This window comes from Artibeus jamaicensis, unplaced genomic scaffold (assembly GCF_021234435.1).
Source record: "Artibeus jamaicensis isolate MK-2021 breed Jamaican fruit bat unplaced genomic scaffold, CSHL_Jam_final scaffold_833, whole genome shotgun sequence".
In the NCBI taxonomy this organism is placed as follows: Eukaryota; Metazoa; Chordata; class Mammalia; order Chiroptera; family Phyllostomidae; genus Artibeus; species Artibeus jamaicensis.
The window spans coordinates 17,877,791-17,901,073 of NW_026522056.1; the positions used below are offsets into that span (position 1 = coordinate 17,877,791).

At 34.7% G+C, this 23,283-nt stretch overlaps 1 protein-coding gene across 2 annotated transcripts in view; it reads right to left on the reverse strand.

Annotated features, from left to right (window-relative positions):
* MSR1 (macrophage scavenger receptor 1) overlaps positions 1 to 23,283 on the reverse strand; it is a 66,475-nt gene that overhangs the window by 41,919 nt on the left and 1,273 nt on the right. For both annotated transcript variants that reach the window (XM_037128766.2, XM_037128767.2), the window contains exons 2-5: positions 15,923 to 16,029; positions 13,966 to 14,079; positions 7,598 to 8,007; positions 2,658 to 2,844 (exon numbers count right to left, since the gene is read on the reverse strand). In XM_037128766.2, coding sequence (XP_036984661.2) covers positions 2,658 to 2,844; positions 7,598 to 8,007; positions 13,966 to 14,079; positions 15,923 to 16,025 — 814 coding nt within the window. In that variant the 5' untranslated portion in view covers positions 16,026 to 16,029. The remainder of the gene's footprint in view (positions 1 to 2,657; positions 2,845 to 7,597; positions 8,008 to 13,965; positions 14,080 to 15,922; positions 16,030 to 23,283) is intronic.

The following is a 23,283-nucleotide window of genomic DNA, read 5'->3' on the forward strand; positions in this document are numbered from 1 at the left end:
TAGTCACCTTCTTTGTTTTGAATTACTAGTTAGCCGCTCAAAATTCTGTTTCATGATCATATCACTAACCACCTCTGAGCACGAAATGAAAAATGCTACCTGCCGGCTCCATTGCTAACGTATGTCAAAGGAAACTAGATTAACAATGGTTAAAATGTACAATTTGCTCTAGTTCAAGAGGCCATAATAATTCACACTATTTTTTCTTCATCTTTAATACCTCCTAACTGTGAAGCTACCAGAATAATTCATAAATGCTATAGCAATAATTTTTCATGAACAAATCCCTCTATAAAACACACACAAAATCCACTATTTAGCTCCTTTCCTACGGTAATTTTTAAAAAAGGAAATAAGATTTCTACATAGCCCCATGATCTATACTGATTTAGAATACTCAGTAATCATAAATATCATAGACTAACATTATGCAGTTTAGTACAAAGTAAACCCAGGCATGTTTTTATTTTAAATACTCAGATGACAACAGAGCACTAATAACATCTGCCTACATTTCCAGAGCTAGGCTTCATGTCCTACTCATTATGATCATAATTTTTTTATTTCATTCTCAATCTCACCTCGTATTTAGATCATAAAAATCTGCAAAATCTTCTAGGGTCTTACTGCTTAAACCTGCCCCTATTTTGTATTCTTCCAGTTTTCATGTGTACCGACTTAAATATATTTAATGTGGAAGAAGCCTTAGAAACTTTACTCAAACATATTTATAGAGGGTCAGAGACAGGGAATTGTCCAAGATCTTAAAGCTAATTGGGTAAAACCTGAACTAGAACTCTTATTTTCTGATATTCTATGTGATACTATTCCAAACTTAATTGACTTCATTTTTGACATCTGTTCTTCCATCATTCCTGAAATTATATGATTACATTTTTATTTATAGTAGCTAAAGACACAATCTCCTTTTAATTCCAATAATTAATTTCACACAAATCTCTAAATTTAAGTACCATCAATTACTTATTCTTCTTCTTTACTATTATATATATAATATAAATATATTATTAGATACTAGAAAAATAAACATTTTCCAAATGAACATGATGTTCTTTTCCACCACTGAGACATGTCATAGTTTATTTCTCTTAATGTTTTTCCTCAATGTTCACCAACTTTGTTTCTTTAAATCACGTTGCACCCATTCCTTACCAAACTCTGCTTTACTGTTTCAACAATTTAGTCCTTCAGACTATACTAAAATTACCTGAGAAATGTATTAAAATATCTTTCTCTCTTTAATCTGTACTGTTATTCAGAAACTGTTAATGTAAAGAGGAGGAATAGAAAGTGATGATGCGGCCTGGCTGGTGTAGCTCAGTGGATTGAGCGCAGGCCTGTGAACCACGTGATCACGGTTCGATTCCCAGTCAGGGCACACGCCTGGGTTGCAGGCCAGTTCCCAGCAGGGGACTCAGAGAGGCAACCCATATATTGATGTTTCTCTCCTTCTCTCCTTCCCTTCCCCTCTAAAGATAAATAAATAAAATCTTAAAAAAAAAGAAAGTAATGATGCAGATCCTACAACCCACAAGTGACAAAGAACTCAATGTATAAAATATGTTTCTCCTGGTTATAGTTTAATAAATATTGATTAAAAGTTTGTTTTATGGCTAGATGCTGTTATAATACAAAAATAATCCCTCATTTTAAGGAACTTAAAGTTTCCAAAAAGATGTAACATTTCACTAGAAGGTAGTATGAGATACTTTTAGGTATGACAACCATAATAAGAATTCTCCTGTGGAAAAATATACTTAATGTCCAATATGAAGGAAGATATATATCTTCCTTCCGTAAATATATATCATATTTCCTTCCGTAAAAAATAAGTATCTATCTAGGTACCCCCAGGTATCATTCATCTACTTTCTATTCAGAGATAAACATTAATATAAATTTTATGTACCTCATTTTCTTGCATTTTAAAAACAACCATTCTTATTATAATGTATACATCTGTAAATATACATTATTTAATTTTAGTAAATTGTAGGCACTGTAAACAAAATGTACTATATATTGCCTTCTGAAACTTGTTCTTTACAAGAGACAAACCTAAACAAAAGGATACCAAAAGGTTGAAAGTAAATATGTAAAATGCTAAAAATATAAGGAATTAGAAGCTAGTATGAAATATATATGGTATATGTATTAACTTGAAAATCAGTAATATTCAATTCAACTTGTTTCACAATACAAAAGCATTTGACAAATTTATTTTTTAGGAGAGCTCAAAATCTTTTCAAATTAGTAATAAAATAGTGTAAAACATAAGAAAGAATCTGGAAGTTTTGGAAAAGAGAATGAACAAACTTGATTTTTTTAATGTTAGAGAACTTTGTGACTTATAGAAAACCTCTTTTGGTCTTTAGTAATGTGGGATACCTGGATTAATGCCTTATTAGACAATAAGAGAGATTTCATTTTTTAAAATCCCTTTCTGTTTAAAGAACACCATGACACTGTTATCATAGCATATCTTAATATGATCTGAGGATTTCTTTCTCTACAGAATTGTAGTAAATATATCCTCAAAACTATTGCAAGACATAGGATCTAGAAGATCAAATCTCAGTGTGTCTCAGCATATATTTTAATATGCCATTTTCTGGAAGAATGAAAAGATATTTTACCTTGAATTAAAGTGATATTTTTCAGTGTCTGAGAATGTTCCCAGTCCTTCAGTCTGAGGTCATTAGTGATGTTATTCAGTAGTTTCACTTCCCCTTTTATTTCCTGTTCCAAGTACACGTGTTTTTCTTTCATAGACAGAATTTCTGCTGACGCATTGTGCACACGCTCTTCTAAGTTACTCATCTCCTGTGAAATGTAGGCAAGCATCCGCAATTTTTGTTACACAATTATTTATGAAATATGTAACTTCAAGAAACCCTGAAATCCATGTTAAAAAAATCCACATAATATTACACAAATATTATGGAATAAGAATACAAGAATTAGAGAATGGTTTAAGATAGTAACTCTTTGGTTTTAAAGCATTTTGTCTCTGACTAAATGGCTGAAATTTTATATCCTCTGTGGTGCCCCCATCAGCTAATTGAGCGTATCTAAGGTATTCTTCTAGTCCCAAATATAAAGATGTCAAAATGCTAGTAAATTTTTAAAAACCTGTATGGTTTCTAGTTCATCTGATGTAAAACTTTTTATATTGTACTAATAGTAGAAACATACTGTGCCAATTCTGTGAATTTGGTAGATCTAAATATTAAACTGTTTTACAGCAATAAAAATGTTGAATGCCATATTTCCCAGTGGCAATTGACATTCAGAATAGCTTTTCATATTAAATACAATCTCGACTAGCATATTAACAATATCTTTTAATTTTTATTGCCTCTATTTGAGGTTCCATTGTTTTCAATTATAATTATATGTATTTTGTGTACATTTTTATACCTGTGAGTATAAAATAGAGAGACTGTGAACAAGAGATATCCTACTTGTTTAATCTGGGACATGCTTTTCATTTTTACTCTATAATATATTAAGAATACATAATACTTGATATCAAACTATTAATACAAGGCCATTGTAATCAAAACAGCATGGTTCCAGCATAAGAACAGGCATATAGACCAATGGAACAGAACAGAGAACCCAGAAAGAAACCTACAATTTTATGGTCAATTAATATTTGACAAAGGATATGAGGGAATATAATGGAGTAAAGACAGTCTCTTCAATAAATAATGTCAGGAAAAATTAGACAGGTACATGCAAAAAAATGAAAACTAGACCTCCAATTTATACCTTACAGAAGAATAAACTCAGAGTGAATAAAAGACTTAAAATTTAAGTCACAAAACCACAAAAAAAGAAAACATAGGCAGTAAAATATCAGACATCTCTTGTAGTAGTATTTTTGTTGATATATCTCCTAGGGCAAGGGAAACAAAGGGGAAAAATAAACAAATGAGACTACATTAAACTGAAAAGATTCCACACAGCAAAAGGAAGCATCAACAAAATGGAAAGGGAATCCACTATGTGAGAGAACATACTCACCTATGATACATCTGATAAGGGGTTAATTCCCAGCGCGTAAAGAATACATACCCTCAACATCAGAAGACAAACAATCCAATTAAAAAATGGGCAAAGGACCTGAAGAGACACTTCTCCAAAGAAGACATAAAGATGGCCATAGACACATGAAAAAATGCTCAGCATCACTAGCCATCAAAAAGATGGAAATTAAAACCACAATGAGATATCATTAATAAGTCTACAAACATGGGCTTGTAAGAATGTGGAGAAAAGGGAACCCTAATGCACTGTTGGCAGGAATGCCGACTGGTGCAGCCACTCTGAAAAACAGTATGGAGTTTCCTCACAAAATTAAAAACAGAACTACCTTTTCACCAGTGAATCCACTTCTAGGAATATGTCCAAATAACCCTGAAACACTCATTTGAAAGAATACAGGCACCTCTATGTTCATAGCGGCATGGTTTACCATGGCCAAGATCTGGAAACAGCCCAAGTGCCCAGCAGTAAATGAGTGGGGAAAAAGGCTGTGGAACATTTACACAATGGACTACGAGTAGGCCCTAAAAAAATAAGAAAATCTTACCTTTTGCAACAGCGTGAATTGCCCTGGACACTATTATGGGGAGTTAAGTAAGTCAGTCACAGGAAGACAAATAGCATATTATCTCATTTATATGGGGAGTATAATGAACAAAATAAACTGACAGACAAAACAGAAATATTGGTATGAATACATGGAACAGACTGACAGCTGTCAGAAGGGGGAGGGGGGACTGGATGAAAGGGAGCAAAATAATTAGCTATAAAATGTGTATACACAGCACACAGACACAGACAATAGTCTGGTGATAGCCGGAGAGAAAGAAGGATGACGGGATGGATGTGGGCAAAGGGTCGGGGGAGACACTTTGCTGGGGGGTGATGGGCACATGATGCCAGGTGCCAATGATGCTTTAATGAGTTGTTGTATACTTGAAACCTGTATGGTTTTGCAAACCAATGTTATGCCACCAGTAAATTCAATTACAAAACATGAAATAGAAAAGAAATATTGTAGTGATATGCCAGGCAAATAATTAAAATATAATGTAATATTTCTCCATTTTATAATGTTTATGATATTTTTCAATTTTTAAAAGTTAAAAATGTATGCTTCTTTCCTTATTCTAAGTATTTACTTTTGTGCCCAATTTTGTATTTATAATTTTGCATTATTTTTTCCTAAGGATTGTCCCTCAAAACCTGGATCTACTCCTGGGTACATGTGCCCAGCAGGGACAAGCCTATGGAATAATGTGGGTCATTTATAGTTCTTTGGCCCCTCCCAAATGCCACAGGTATTTATTTAAATATTAAATAAATTCATTTTAAGCATAAAAAATAATATATGTACCTATTAAAACACTTAGAGGCTGCTTTATTTTTAATAGTGCATGTATACTGTGTATGTTTTATAATTTAATTCCTATTGATAGTTTCGAACTGCAAGTATTTTACAACTTTAAATAATGCTATAATGAGCACCATTTTATACATATGGTTACATAGTGCTTCTGTAGGACACCTTCCTGGAAGTGAATCTGACCAAGGGACTAAACATTAAGATTTTTGTTCAGTACTCTCACACTGCCTTCCAAATACATGGTGCCATTCTAAACTCCTACTAATTGTACATTAGTGCCTATTTTTTGAACCCAAACACTAGGTACCATCAATATACTGAAGTTTGCAGAGTAAGAGTAGACACATAATACTTGTTACTTCACTTGGTTTTCAAACTATAATAAGGTTAATTACCAAGTCAAACTTTTCGATGATATTTTTCTTGGCTATTTTGTCTTTCAGGTTTTTTGCTTGGTTTTGCTTTGGGTGTTGGCCTTTCCCTTTTTGATGTACCAAACCTTTTCATCTATTCCGGCATGTTTTCTATTTCTTTGTGCTACATTTTAGTGCTAGTTTTGTTTTCATGGTATGATTTATGCTTTTCTAAGTACTTCTATGTTTCGCAGTTGATAGAGTCTCATTTCCCATTTGTACATAGAAATGAACCAGTAGTATATGTATTGCTTAATCTGGGTATAAAGTAAAAATTACACTTCCCCTGAATGGACAGGACAAGACGAGGTGAGAGGGTCAAGGCAGCGAGGGTGTAAAACCTTTGACAAGAAGTGCACGTCTACTCAGATCGGCCCCTTCGAGGGCACTTACTCAAGCCCAGAGGCTTTTTGGTATTCACTGCTCCACCTGCGCCTTCCCTCACCCAAAGCCTTATTCTAGATTAGGAGGTCTCTGCCCTCTCTCTCCTCCTGCCCTGAGTACCTGGCATGTTTCCATACAGTATGATCAACATGAACTGTGCACATAAATGTTTGTAGAACACATCTCTCTGTTCCAAAAACCAAGTGCAATCTATCCAAACTCACACAGTTCACTGATCACCAGATTTTGATTATTTCCATTCATTAACACGTTTCCAATTTGGTTTCAACTGTTCATTTCTATGGGTTCATAAATATTCAATAGACTCTGCTGGATTTGGGCCAAAATCAAACTTGTCCTTGTTGTTCTATATTGTGTATATTTTCTCTCTCTTCACTTGTCTCACTGCTTCGCTAACCCTGTTTTTACCTAAAGTAATATTTCTCTCTCTCTTTCCCTGCAACTTAGTCACTTTTACTCCAAACACAGACATTTTCTTTTCCTCTGTCTCCTGTGTTCTTCAATCCCATGACGGTTTCTTCTTTGTGCATTGTCTGGAACTGCTCCGTGGCCCAGACCCTTGATATCCCAACACTATGTGGTAGGCTCAGGTACTCATTAACGATGTAGGAAACAACAACAGTCAGATTTTGGAAAATATGATGTGGAAGAAAACCAGAAGTTTAAGGTTGGCTTTGGAATGAGATCCCCAGAGTCCCCATATTTAGATAGCAATGTCATTGTCTTCCGACACCTTAAAACAAGGACCAAGTAAAAATTCAAAAGTTCTGAGTAATTGCAGCTTACAAATAATAAGCTTGTAGGATATTCTTTATTAACCTGTTTAGTCTATTGTCTAGTTAATAATTTAGTTGGTTTCTTCATCTGACGTTGTAACTTTAGAGGCTTCCCTTTGCTTTATAATTAATTAATCTTTGCTTTGCTCATTAAGAATTGGTCTATCAAGTAAAACCTACTACAAAGATGCCTGACTTTTAAGGTAATGATGGGAATTTGATAGGCTTCACATTACTTATAATCTTAGGTCTTACATATTTTATAATATAAGGATTATTTTTCAAAAGTAGTAAAGTTTTAGTCATATGTTTGTTTTTCATAGGAAATACCTGAAGAGAGACTATAACCAATTGGCAGGAGGATAAAAATATTTTTTTTCTGGGAATCCAGAAAAGGAACTAGGTAAATCTGCTTGAGACTTTCTGGTAAGATTAGCAAAAGAATCAGGGTAAGTAGGATGATGTTCAAACACGATTTGCAATGTTCATTTTCCTGCTTATCAGAGGAGATAGGATCTAAATGAATTCATTGTCAACCTATGACCTCCCAATACAAAAGCTCTTACCTCTTGTTGTTTAATTTTACTCTCTTGGACTTTGCCATTCAGTGTTTCAATACTGAGTTGCAAAGCAAGCAACGTGGTGTTCAGACTTATTAACGACTTGGAGATTTCATCTATTTCATTTCCATGTTCCTGGACTGAGGAAACCGCACTGCTCAGCTGGACAAGAACATCATTGAACTTTTGATCGGTCATCACACTGAAGTTTTGGAAATGTTCTGAATCTATGAGATTGGCTTGTGTATCTGAAATACCCTCGATTCTCTTCTCCATTTTGTTCATGTTTTCTGTGACGACCTCTCGAAATTTTATTTCTTCACTGTCATTTCCTTTTCCATTGAGATGCTGAGGAGTACCATTGGTATTAATTGAATCAGCCATGCAATTCTTCCACTCCCACTTGAGGAGCTGAGCTGCAGATTTAAGCAAAAACAAGCTGAGTCACGATCTGTCTGCTTAAACGCTTGTACCTGTCTTCTCACATGCATTCTGTGTCATTCCATTCTGAATCATGCCTTTCCATTCCATTCAAACATTCTGGATGCTAACCTAAATCAGATATTTATTTTAAATAGACAATGTATGAGCCACAGTAGGCACATTGCTGCAAGGGTGACAGTCTCCTCTTCACACTTTACATTAGAGGTTATTCCAGGATTAAACCATTCTTCCTCAAGTCCTGCTTATAAGAATCCTTTGAGCCCTGGCTGGTGTGGCTCAGTGGATTGAGTCAAAAGGTAGCCAGTTCAATTCCTACTATGGGTTGCAGGCCAGATTCCTAGTAGGGAGCACCTGAGAGGCAACCACACATTGATGTTTCTCTCCCTCTCTTTCTCCTTCTCATCCTCCATCTCTTAAAATAAATAAGCAAAATCTTTACCAAAAAAAAAAAAAGAGAGAGAGAGAGAATCTTTTGGACCATTGCATTTGATTTTCCCAGTAAGAGAGATTCTGCAGACTATAAAGTGCACTGTGGCAGGTTCCATCATTAGGATAAAGTGAGATAATGTTTAACAGAGTATCAGAGGTCAGCGTGTTGAGTACATTAGTCATTATTGGGACAAATGGAGATAAAATAAGCAGTAAAAGCAGAAGTCTGAGTGTTATCTGCTGTACAAGTAACGTGTGTTTCCCCTTCTGTGCCCGACCCCTAAGCTGGCAGAAACTGTCAAGCCCAGTTTTCACAGGTCCAATTTATAGCTGAGGGAGCAAAAAAAATCGGCAAATAATATTCTTACTTCAGAAAATATCATTTTTATAAGATTCCTCTTTGCCTACTATGAAATATGTGTTCATGGTAGACAACTTAGAAAAGATGAATAGTAAGGGAACATAATTTACCATTAAAACCTTCACCCCAAGTTAAATGCTCACTTTGGAGTACGCATACCAGCTCTGGCTCTCTGCTCTCACTACCTCAGTATTATTGTAAAAGCAAGCTTACATCTTATGTGCAAGCTGGAGAGTACTCTAAATTAATACCATATTATAAAGACTTTTGTGTATTATTTAGAATTGTTTTATAAAAAGAATTTTAAGAACTGCATTGTATTCTATATATGAATCTACCCAACTTATTTAACAAACCCCTCATATTACTTTGTTTCTGTTCTTACTAATATATTTGATATTTTGGTAAACAATCTTGTGAGTGATTATTTCCTGAAGAAAAAACTCTATTAAGTGATATGGGACACACAAAGCCGCTGATATATATTTCCAAAGAGACATATATTCTCTAAACAAGCTAATTATCCTTCTGAAATGATCTAGAATATATTTATAGTTTAAAAAATAAAAGGAATAAACATTAACTTTGCAGATAAAAATAATACATAATTATACATCATAAAGAAAACATTAACACTACTTTATTCTAACCAGTGACGGTTAAGATTTTGTTATCTTTTCATGTCTCTACCTCCATTATTTATAACTTTTATCTATATATATATCAGTCTCTTATTCATATTTGTTTAAATATATAAATTTTTATACTTCACCATTATTAAGCAATAATAAGAATAACTTTATATAACTTGTGTTTGAAAAATACATGTACATAATCAGCTTTTTCTGACCTGTCAGTTTTCTGAGTAAAAATGATATGGCAATAGTGCCAGCTTTATAGGATTTTAAGAATTAATGAGATAACATATGAAAAAAGAAACATTTAGTTTCTACCCTTAGCTCAGGGTGCCTGTCACATACATGAGACCTTGTTGTTTGCACAGGGCCAAGCTACCTGACTCTGGAATCCAGCTCTGCTCCTCACTATGGGCTGGGGTACCCAGGCAAATTATTTATCTTCTCTTTCTTAGGTTCCCTAAGAGATCTGTGAGTAGTAACTATCTCAACAGCGGTGCTGAGGATGAGTGAGATAAGGCATGTGAATCTCACAGCACACAGGTGACACATACAAAACTTCTATTCAAATTTCAATGCCTTAACCATGGAAGGGGTTATCTTACTTACAATGGAAACATTTACCACCTTTACTGAAAGAAGCCATTGATAGCGGTTGCTATTGTAGATGTTACTATACTAAGTATTAAACTATATATGCAATTAAATCCCAATTTTAAAAAACACATTTTACTATGGGCCCTACTTACATTCTCCTTAAAATGAGCTTATTTGCATTAATAAACAGGTGTGACTATATTTTGATATGATCCATAACAGAGACCATTTTAAGTGTTAATTATTTTATATTTCTTAATGTAGCAACAAATTGGACAAAAATTATATTTCTTAGTAGGATCTTATCACATTTATTAATTTAAGTGTGGGAGCAATTTTGGGTTGACAGCCACATTGATGCATTCATCAATTATGTGATTTATTTATTTAGCACCTACTAAATATAAAACACTGTCCAAGTAACTCTCAGAAGAAAACTGACTGAAATTCAAAGTTGTCCCTTAAATGTTTTCTTTTTATGATGCTTATTCCTTTTTTTAGTTAAGAATCCATGTTCTGCCTTGATTGGTGTGGCTCAGCTGGTTGGGAACCATACCACAAAAAGAAAGTTCGCTGGTTGGTCAGGGCACATGCCTGGGCTGTGGGTTCAATCCCAAGTTGGGGAGTTGGGGACACATACAAGAGGCAACTGACAGATGTTCCACTCTCACATTGATGTTTCTCTCCCTTTCTTTCTCCCTCCCTTCCCCTCTCTCTAAAAAGAAATAAATAAAATCTTTAAAAAAAGAATACAAGTTCTGGATTAGAACTACCTGGGCTAGCAATTCTTGCTCTTTCCTTTATAAATTGTGTCTTGGCCAAGTTAATCTGTCAATGCTTCTATTTCACTTCTGTATAAATGGCATAATAATAGTATTTAAATAATTAAATGAGCTGATATATGTAAAGTACTTAGAATAATTCCTGGCACATAATAAGCATTTGATAAGTTTCAGCTTTTTTGATTTTTTTAAATATTTTGGATTTACTATCTGTGACTTACATATTCATTTTTACAACATTGATAACTAGGGGCAATTAATATTATGTAATATAAAAACTGAGGGGAGGTTTAGTATTGCAATGAGTACAGTAATCTCTGTGCTCAATTTTCCTTTACCAGGAAAATTGATCTGATTGTTCAACCATATAATTTTACTTATACTAGAATCAATTTCTACTTTAATGGGCAAAGCAGCCTCTTTTCACAGTATAAAAGAGAGATTTGATCTAACAAAAGGTCCATATGACCAAGGGTTTTTATTTGACATCAATTTCAATGTGAATTGACAATAAAGGTAACATTTTATTTATAGATTTAAAAACACAAGAGTGCTTATTTTCCCAAATTGTGAATGAAAACCAATTTGATCCTTACTTCCATTAAAAATGTTTAACTCTGTATCATAAACCTAGGTAAAGAATACCAGAGTTTCCATCTTCAAATGTTTATTTCTTCCACCATCATTGGACAGATGGCATTTTTTGACTTTGTCCCATTTGAAAGGAAACAAGTTTTATGGGTTGAGCAAAGACCTAGGGAGAGAGTTATATTTGATCCTACAGATCACAATTACTTTTTCGTGTTGGTAGTATCTTCTCCTACCAAAAATCTGTATTATTTTGAGCTGAAGAATCTTCAGTATTTCAGTAACAATTCATATAAATTAATACTAAATTATATTTTATTGTCCAGAGTCATAGTCATGTTGTTATACTACACCCATGATCTAGTAGCTTCTTTAGGAAAAGGCAGCATATGGAATAGATTTATAATTCAGAAACATCATTCTATGAATATGACATTGAGGTTTAAGTAGCCTTTTTATGTACAACATTTTACTTTACCCACCAGTTCACATTTGCTAAAACAAACTGATTACTATCCTTTTAGGGTTATATTTTTTTCTATAATTGCAACTTTTTGATAGCAAGTAGTGATTATGCATTGAAAATATTCAATGCTTTTTCTGGAAAACTATTCTGATCTACAACCTAATTGAAGTTGTAAATGGACTGTCCGTTGTTTATTATTCAAGTGTGATAGACACAGTAAGATCTATTTCAACTTGGGATGAATTTGGGTGCTAACATGAACTCACTCAATTCGAACATTTTTAACTTCTCATCTGTCTTCATGGATACCTGCTATAGCGTAGTAAATGAAACCACTTCAGATCAATCACTGTCAACCCTAAAACAAATGTGTTGACATGATAGTATTTTCTAATAGGTCAGAGATGTTGAACTTGGTTAGAACACCAAATTCTTTACAGATATTCTACAGAGCTTATGAGAAAGAAGTTGCATTCCTGGGCAGGCTCTGCAGACCATGGTTTATATAAAGGTGATGAAATTCACCCAAAGTATAACTGCCTTATAGTTAATAATCACAAACAATAAAATCTTTCAGTTACACCTTTCAAACTACAGATAAACATGTACATAAACAATGCAGAGATAACCTCAGTGCATCAGGAAGTTAATTTCATGACAGATTTATTAGCTTTTTTTACTTAGATGGCTGTGTTTGGTTTGATTGGCTCATTGGTTTAGTTTGTTGTGGTTGGGTTTTCTTTTGTTTTTAATAGTCAAAATAGGAGCCAATCTTTACCTGTGGAACATATTTTCCTGGTTAAAATTATGGCAATGCTGTTTTTTTTTCATTGTTCAAGTATATTTTGTGCTAAAAACCCAATTACACTGGGGGATAGCAGACCATCCAGGTTAGGAGTCGAGTGGCATGGATGGGAAACTCCAGCTCCACTACTCAGTGGATAATGAAGCTCAGTTTCCTCCTGTGGATAATGAGCAGGGGCACGTGTGTGCCCAGGGGTGACCTGAAAGGTGTATTTAGATGACCTTTGAAAAACAGAGAGCCTAATGTCTGAACATAGTAAGTGCTCAAAATGATAGCTACTGTTACGTTTATTGTTTTATCATCATTCCTTTTTTAGCAGAATTTCTGCTTTGTTTTGGAATATTCCTTTAGATTGTCTCTTAGCAAAAGAGATTTGGCTTTGTTTTTAGGAGCAATTTCTTTTTAAGCTGATTAATATGCACATAAGAAAATGTCCTACTCCCAGCCTATCTCTTATTAGAGCATATGCCTGTTTTGCCAGTCATACAGAAAGGAGAGCTACAAGGCATATAAACTCAAATACCAATCAAGTACATCAAAAATGCTTCTGAAGAGACTAACTCTTATGGATCTGACTGAGTTATATGCAAGCTGCCCCTGGGAAAGCCCTCAAATCGATCCCCAGTTCTAGTCAGACTCTCCAAAGAAACACATATACCTGGAAAACATCATATTGAGCCCAAGTATAGTGGTCTGATATTTTCATTTGAGAGGATACTATTAAGTTATTTTTAGAGATTTTTTTTAAAATGGCTTTATGAAACAGGTAACCATATAAACTTTAAAGATATTAATGAAGGATAGACCATTAATTTCTTTTAAAATACTTACAAGTATATTCCTTTTTGCCCTCAATACCAGCAGTAGAGGAATTTACCTGGCTTGTTTTTATATTTTAGGCATTGTTAATGTAAATAACCATGTTCATAATTTAACACTGGCAACAAGGATACTTATGAAATTAGTGACCCACCACAAGATGTAGATAGGATTTCAGATGATAATATATTTTTGATAATGTCAATTCTTTCTATAGCTATATTTTTATCATAATCTTTCATTTTCCTATTCTACTTCATTTTTCTATTTCTTCACTTAACAGCTTCAAAGACTCTGTTTTTCATTTAATAAATCTGAGTAACACTTTGTCATACAAAGTTCACCTGATGCCTCTTCCATACACAAAAGACTGGATGCTTCTTCTTGCTTCTAGAGTAACTAATACACAGGATGAGCTGCCAGGTTTCAGAACTCTGGAATACTGTACCTGCCACTATCCCAATGATGGGCATGAGAACTATAAACACCAGCAGATAAAGGGCAATCAACGCAGCTTTGAAGGACTTCAGTCTCTCTTGAAAGGTAGGGCCATTTTTAGGATCTAAAAAACAAAAGCCCAACCTCAATTAGAAAACTTAATCTTCTTATTCCATTAAAATTTTTGTAATCTGTAGTTTAATGGTTAGTATGAAACCAATTGAAATAAAAAGAAGAAAAATCGGTCCTTGTTTATTCAGTAGGAAGCAGAAGGAACAATCACAGACTAGACCAATACACCCCTCACTATGGACAGTGGATTTACTCACCCATTCATTAAGCATCCACAGGAAACAGCCTATTCTCTACATGCTGTGCTCATCTCATTTTGGAGCATCAGTTGGTAAATTTTAATATTAACACCAGCATATGTGAACACATGTATTCTTCCGTTTCACAGGGGAATATATTCTGGGTGAAAATAAAATCCCTCAAGTATACCCCAAAACTAAAAACAAGAATTCAAACACTGTTTAGTAATATTCTATCAGGAAATGAAGGGAAAGAGGGAAAGAAAAGAAAAGAGAAGAAAAGAAAAAAAAGAAAAGAAAAGAAAAGAGAAAAAATAAAGATTTAAGGAAAAAGAAAAAGCATAACCCGCAATACTAGTGAGATGGGCTATTCCATCTGCCAGACTGACCAAGCCTGAAACCCTGAGTCCTCCTCCCCTTTATCTCCAATTTACCATCACAGCTTCTCTGCATGCTGCTTTTTAAAAGCTCTCAAAAGTTGTGTGTTTGTGTTTCACTTTTTTTTCTATTCACAATGACTCTGTTCTCCTTCCTCAATCTCAAGACATCTCCACCTTTAAAAGCTCTATTATTATCTTGTTCTACCTTTTCTCCTTGTCTCACTGGTGCCACAGCCTCCCATCTATTGCTAACACAGCATGCAAGAGCCGCCATGCCTTGGAGTTGTGGTCTGTATTTCAGGATTTTCTATGTAAGAATTTATATAAGATCCAATAACTGCATTTTCTGCCTCCTCTGACTGAAACATCCCTATGACTTCTTCTCTACCCACCCCATCCCCTGGTAAAATATACTTAAGGGCTTAAGCAGAATTAAAGCACCTTTGTCTTTGACACCTTAAAGGAACCTGCCCAGATAAAACCAAATACTATATTCTGAGGTCTTGTGGTAAGTGTACAAACAGCTGTTTCAGCACTGTTATGTATTGAATTGTGTTTCTCAAAAAGATATTGTTGAAAACAGTGGGTATCTGTGAATGCGAACTTATCTGCAAAGAGGGTCTTTGTAGAGATAATCAAGTAAAAAATGAGGTCATACTGGATTAGGATGGGCCCTGATCCACTGACTGATGTCCTACGAGAAGAGGACATGAAGACACCAGGGGAGAAGACCATGTGAAGACAGAGTCACAAACAAGGTGCAATGCTAAGGATTACCAGGAGCCACTAGAAGCTATAAAGGGGCAAGAAAGAATTCTTAACTGAGAGCCTTCAAAAGGAATTTGGCCTCGCTGACCCGTGACCTCAGTCTTCTGGCCTTCAGAAGTGTGAGAGAATAAATGGCTGTCGTTTTAAGCCATTCATTTGTGATCATTGGTCACAGCAACACTAGGAAACTAAGACAAGCACCTACCACCCATGATTTTCAAAGATTAATTCATGGTGCCAGGTTCATAGTCATCTCTAGGACATAGTTCAGTGGCTGGGAAATCAGAAAATCAACATTGTGGACTAATTTAATCTATTATAATGTTTCCTTACTTCAATGTAAACTTATGTTGCATTCTGTCTCAAGACAGAGAAAGGCCTACTTATCCAGTAAGTATTAGTTTAATGTTCATACACCTGTCAGATAAGTCTCAAGACTGCAGTTTTACATAAGGTCAGTAACTCCAAGGGTAACCGGCCTGGGCATTCCCACCCTTCTCCTACTCACTCGAAAGTAGCAAAGTTTTCATTGATCGAGCATCAAACTTGACAGATTCTGAAAAACTATCATTGTCATCCAGTTCATCAGCAGTGGTATTCCACTGGGCCATATTTCTGTCAAACACAAGTAAAAATTGATCAATTACACATAAAATGGCTAGGACCCTTCAATCCGATGTGTCCAAATGAATTTTATAATTAAATTTTAATTTGACCAAGGAACATAATTAACTAAATTTATATATCTACTATCTATATTAACATGTTACATTCATACCTACCCATAAGTTTTTATTGTAACAGGAAAAGACAGACTTATATGAAAACGACGCATCTCTTTCTCCATGTACAAATGTGTATCTGTTTGTATGTGTGTGTTTTTTTGAGAGTGAGAGATAGCTTTTCATTTTTAGCTGTGAAAACTATTTTTCCAAGTGGCAAAAAATAACTGTTTAGCTTAAGTGAAAAAATAATTTTCCTTAGAACAGAGAGTTGTGCAAAAATTGAAGCAAATATTTCCTGTGGTTTTTTATCAGATCTTCATGAGCCAGTTTCTATCTTGCCAAATCATCTGTTTATCACTTGGGGGAGATAAAATCTAGTCACCAAATTAGGAATCAAGGGAAAAACTTAGTTTTCTTTTCCCTTTCTTACTTCTATGGTTTATTTATTTCTCAAGACTCCTCATTATACATTGGCAGCATCAGAAATATGTCCTTGTAGCTTTTTAGGCACAGTCTATATTTTATGACAAAATCTATGCCTGTATCTCTTTCAGATGCTTCAGAATCACTTGAGAGCCTTGATTAAAAAATAGATTGATGGGCTTTAATCATCAGGATTTTCAATCTTTGCAGTGGGAGAACCAATAGTTTGCAATTCCACCAAGTTCTCTAGAAATGCTGCAGTTTCCAATGTGAGCACTCACGGCTGAGGAACATATTCCAGGAAAAAAGTGATATGATGTTATCTTGGAAACAATTCAGTTCATTTGATTGATAAACTCAGAATAACACCAACATCTTCTCATCATTTCTTATTCTCTTAAATGCTGAGTTATGGATTCAACACGGCCGGCCAGCCACGTTGAGGCGAGAGTACTGGAAGCTCTAGAGCACCTAATTCATAGCTTGTCCAGGAAATGAAGACCATCATTCACATGCAAACATTCATCCGGCTTTGGGCAGGGGTATTTGCAAGTACCTGGCCACCAGCCGACATATGTTTTTATAAAAATATATTACCAAGGAGATTCTTTGTATTGCAATTTGCAGAGACAATCTTTGTTCATGCATCCTTCTGCGAATTGGTCTTAGTTTCCTTATATCCTGTTGATCTGACCAGAGTGCGTTCTTAAATGACTTGGCATTGGTGGAAGAAGGAAGTGGAGGAGGAAGGTATAAAATCTGCATACTCTTCTCTTAGGTAGAGGTAAAGTATAATAAATTACCTTGGAAAATTGATCATTCTAGGAAACCAACTTAGATAATTCCGACCCAGAATCCCCTAGCACGTGACCCTTTTTCATTCACTCTGTTATTTGAATTGGATGACAGTTTCACTTGCCAAGCAAAACAAATGAAAAAAAAAAAACACTTTAAAAACTGAGATCGCAATTAAGCTTAGCTAAATCAACTTTCAAAACTATGGGTCAAAGCAATGAGGACTATGTGGCAAAGTTCTTTAACTTTGAACTTAGTTTATAGAAAAGGGGCTCACAAAGTATGAGTTCAGATACATCTACTATGTAACAAGAAATCTCTTCTTTCCAGCTGCTGACTGGCGCTTCTCATTGTGTTTGACTATGACTTTGGTCTTCATATTTGAGTTTTGTGACTCCATTTTCATTTAAATACAAAGTAAACATCTGTTATATTACTCAATCTTCTAGATGGGATTATTTTTGTAAAAAAGATGAAACCTTTTGAGTCTGATAAATCTCTCCAGACCCTGAGGTCCATAAAGGAGGGACCATATTTTGTTTGTTAAATATTTATCACCACAGCATAAAGCAACCTGGAATATAAAATATACTTAAAAATATTGGTAAATGGACCAATCTGTGTTTTATAAGGTATTAGTCTCATAGATTATTTTGGTTTTGGTTTTGTTTTTTTAAAGAAAATGGATATGTTGAGACAGGGGGACCAAAAAGATGTGCTTTCTGATAGGGAATTTCTTGTTAAATAAATTTTGTCCTTAATTCAGACTTTTCCCCCCTATTCTACACTCATTCTTTTCATAGCTTCCTTGAACATGAACCAAAGGTTGGGGCTGGTGCCCACGTGAGACTGTTGAGACACTGCCACTCACTGTAGCTTGTTCCAAATCAGCATTCATTTTCCTTTTGTCAGGTCACCTGGCAATGAGCAGGGGACATGCCCCAGTGGAGTTCTCAGGAGAACATTACTCGAATTTTGGTTGGGACCATCCTTTTGGGCAAAGGACTGTCTTCGTTGTACAGCACGTTTATCACCCCTCACCCCCTGCTGCCACCCACTAAATATCAATAATGTCTCTTAACCATTACACCATTGCATCCTGCCTGCATAAAGTCCCAAAACATCATACCTACACATTTCCAAATGCCCATTCCTTTTTTGAGAACCACTCTTCAAAACATCTCCAATGTGGATGGAGAGTTAGGAACTCTCTCTGCAATATTTGCCTCAAGCAACTAGACTGTTAGTTAACATGGAAAAATGGGGATTTTCCATGTGCTTCAGCAGTACGGATTCCTCAGATTGTTTGGGGGGATATTTCTCAAATCACTTCCTGTACATTTAGCCCTTTAAATATAGATACACTACTTTTGTTAAAGCTTATATAGATATGTCTTACAGAAAACTTAAACAATTTATTATTTTAGAGAAAACTTAAACAATTTATTATTATTTTATTATTATTTTGGTCTAACTTTGGCCTCAATACATTAAAGTGAATGTTATTTTTATTCATATACTCTGTCAGATGCTCCACATGTATTTTTCAATAAATTTGCAATTTAGAACTTACAGGGCCTTCTTAACTTAAAGGACTTTTCTTGGGAGAAACAAAGAATTCTACTCTTTTTTCCTCCCTCCCTCCCTCCCTCCCTTCCTTCCTTCCTTCCTTCCTTCCTTTTTACATGGCTCTAGAATGCCAGAGGCTACATCATTAAATAGAAAGGTAAGTATTAGGATATTTTTCAGTCAATAAACTTTAAGATGCAAATGCCCGTCTCTTCATGTAGGCCAGTTCGACAAATTCCTATTATGTACCATTATATCAAGCATTGTGCCAGTCATGACAATGCCAAGATCAATGAATATAGAATAGAACCACAAAAGATCTTATGCTCTAATGTGGGAGACAAAAATCTATAAATTATCACCAATGATATATATATTTCCAGCTCACATGCCATTTCTGATGCAGCTCAAATTGTTTTCTTAATAATACAACTAGCTACAATGGTACATTTTCCAAATCAACCTAATTTTTCTTTTTTTACATTTTTGGGCATTGGCATATAATCTATGTCACCTGTTTATTATAATCATTTATTTCTACTCTTTGGCCAGTGAGACACATATGGTACAGCTGGGTACAAAGGTAATGTAGAGATACGAGCAAAGCATGGTGGCCTCAGCCAGAGGTCAGGGCTTTATTCTAGTTCACCCTCACCCACGAGACCCATAACCGATTACACGGCCACTTTTTACTTCCTCAGAGTCATTCCTTCCACTCTATTCCAATCTTTTGACTTTAGCTCATTTTTCTCTACCTCAGCTAGGCATCATGGGTAGTAGCAATGGAGAGTTGGCAATTACATGGGGGAATTCCAGAGGCATTAAGAAAGAAAAGGAAAGTAAAAGAATTGATGAACAAGCACCAAAATATAGCACTTTGACAAAGAAGAGGAGAAAAACATCCAACAAAATATTTTTCAGGAGAATAATATGGAAGACATTAATTTGAAAACAACCAGATTTAATGGGCAAGTAAAATAAGAAGAGTCAGTGTTAAAAGTAGAGGAGAGCCTCTGACATACTGTAGAAAGACCCGTCAGAACCCTGGAAGACAAAAAGGATGTTCAAGGCATGCAAGGACACCTATAACCTGCTACATGGAGTTTGAGCTGTTTTGCCTCATGGTAGAGACAGAAGTAGGTTCTTGAGAGATCAAGAAACAGCAAATGTGCCCTGGCTGGTGTGGCTCAGTGAATAGAGTGCCAGCCTGTGAACCAAAGTGTCACCTGTTCAATTCCCAATCAGGACGCATGCCTGGGTTTCAGGCCAGGTCCCCAGTCGGGGAGTGCATGAAAGGCAATCACACACTGATGGTTCTCTCCCTCTCTTTCTTCCTCCCTTCCCCTCTCCCTAAAAATAAATGAATAAAATATTTTTTAAAAAGGAAAAAAAAAGAAACAGTAAATGTATAAAAAGGATAGGCCTTGAGTGTATAGCAAAAATTTGGTTGTGTGTCATGCCTTTCTATTGAGATCAGATACTCAATAGAAGATTGCCCTAGACAGTCCATTCAGAGAATTTTAATTTTTTTCTGCTTATTTCTCCTCATCTTCCAACTTATGAACATCGGATTGTTCCAGGTCTCAGTTTTTGCCCTCTTTCTATTTTTATTCATTCACATTGGTGTTCTCACCAGTATCTTCACTTTAAATACAAACTATAAAGCTGGCTGAAGACTCCTACATCAGTCTGTCGTCCAGTCCTCTCCTCTTAACGCCAGATCCCTACATGTAATTATATCACTACTTGGAGTTTTTAGTGGCCCAAAACTTCACTGATCTCCCAACTTCACTCCTACTCTTTCTATTTTATCTAATTATTTATTCTCCAAGTGCCTCTAGGGTGTTCCTCTCATCAAGCAAGTCAAATTATACCACTTCACTGCCCAGAACACATGGACACCTTCCCATCTCGCTCTGGTCCTGATGAAAACCTCACTCTCTCACGTGGACATTTCCTGAGCCTCAGATGTAAAATTACGACATAGCTCTTTCACTTCCTCAAGTCTTTCCTGGCTTAAGTTTTCTTCTCAAAAAACATATCACTATCCAACTTGAAATTCTTGTTTTTTAATTCATCATGTCCATTGTCTGTCTACTTTTACCCAAGTTAGAGCCATGATTCAAGAGTTTTATCTCTCTTGTCCAGTGACCAGAAAGTTCTTGGCACTTGATAGGTACCCATTAAATATATAAATAAATTATAAGAAATTTCACAAATAAATAAAAGACATAATTTTTTGCAAGATGACTAGGTTTCATAGATGGAATTATGCCTCATATAGAAAGTCTGTATTTGACTAATGTGGAAATTATAAAAGTTCTTTTATAGAATGAAAAATAAAAAAGTTTTCTCTGAATTGTGTGGAAATAGGAAAGTAAAACAAAAATTTCACCCCCAAATTTCCCACTTTGCCTCAAAGGCATTCATTAGACTTACTAGATTATTTTAGTTCTCTACTTGCATTATTATTGCAATTTTAAAATAATTTTAAAGAACATACACATATAAAGTTTTGTTAGCAGCTAGTGAACCATTTATACAATCCAAATGTGTGTTTAAATATCTTTTCCATAGTTAGAGAAAAGGTAACTTCCCATAAAGTTACAATTTCAACCTAATGTCAATGCACTAACAAAGAACTATGAAATCTTCTGTGTTTGTGTAATCTATCAAAAGGACGTTCTCATGAGAAGTGAAACAAATCTCTGCAATATCAGCTTTTAATAAAGTGGGTGAAAAGTTTTCAGAAGCTTCAATAGGAAAATCATATGAAAGAATTCCAATGTTATCTTGTTTGGAAACATAACTGACACGTTTTTCCTGTTTTTTTTAATTATAAGAACATTATAACAATATTAGAGATAAACCGGGGCAAAGTTTCTATCATCCTTTGCTCTAATGTAAGAAAAAACACTTTCATTTATATGAAATTTGAGTCTTTGTGCCTACCTAGACTTTGTTACTTTGTTGATTCACAGTGACGTTATCATTTGGTTTTATATAGTTCAAGATCTTGTTCATATTTTTATACTTCAAATTATTTTTTTAATTTTAAATTATGGGCTACATGATAACTCATCAAATACAGGAATGTTATTCATGTAGCCATTTTTCTATAATGTAATTCTGCTTTTTAAAAATTTCCCCTATTCTTTGGAGGACAATATTTACTAATACAGATAATTTAATATTTTCATAATTTCTCTGTCTTTTTTTGAAGTGTTATTTTAGGATAACTCACCATGCATTGACTATAATCAAATTATCAAAGTATTAGTTAACAGAAAAACTATTTTGAACTTCTTGGCATCTATTGCCTAACTGCTCTTTATAAAGATCATAAAAAATTTACAATGATTCTCATAGAAAGTGAGTGTGGCAGTTTTAAAGCAAATTCACCACTATTTAGTAATGATGTTTATTTTAGAATCATTTCTATTTTGATAAAAATTAATATCCCAAGGTGGCTTTTATTTGCCTTTTCTGTTATTAGTCTTGAGGACATACTTCCATGTAATTATGTATTTTTCTTCTTGGGTTTTTCTTTTATTCATATCAATTGCTCATACATACCCAGGGGATCTTTACATAAATAAACCCTTTTTATATACTATATATAATTTAGGCACAGTCTTTCTTCTAAGACTATTCCCCATTCAGATTTGTCAACAAACTCTTAAGGTTAACTTTATCTTTAACATCTGGGGGAAATAATAACTTTGTAATAAAAAAATTAATTTTGAATGAATAGTTTAAAATGTTACAAAATAAAAATAATTATATATTTTTGGAAAAATAGCTCTCCACTTAAGAAATGTGTCCATAAAAGGGATTAAGGTATGAAGTGGAAACAGCTACACTGTGCCTCGCATGACCCATGTTCCTCCTGTAGTGAAAAAGAAAGAGCACCAATTTGAATCTGAAGTCTAGGTTTCAATATTGGTTGTGCCATTTCCGAACTATTTGACCTTTGACAAACATTTTAACCTATTTGACTGCAGTTTCTATGTATGTGTAAAACATGATTACAATTTCAATTATTATGAGGATTTAAAATAATTTTCATAAATTGGTACATAGATATCCATCAATAAGTGAATCATCTTTATTTTAACATACCAATTTCTTTTTTAAAGATTTTATTTATTTTTAGAGAGAGGGGAAAGGAAGGAGAAAGAGGGAGAGAAATATTAATGTGCAGTTGCCTCTCAGATTCCCCCTACTGGGGACCTGGCCCACAACCCAGTCATGTGCCTTGACTGGGGATCAAACCAGTGACTTTGGTTCAAAGGTTGGCATTCAGTCCACTGAGCCACACCAGCCAGGGATAACACATCAATTTTTTTTATCTAAA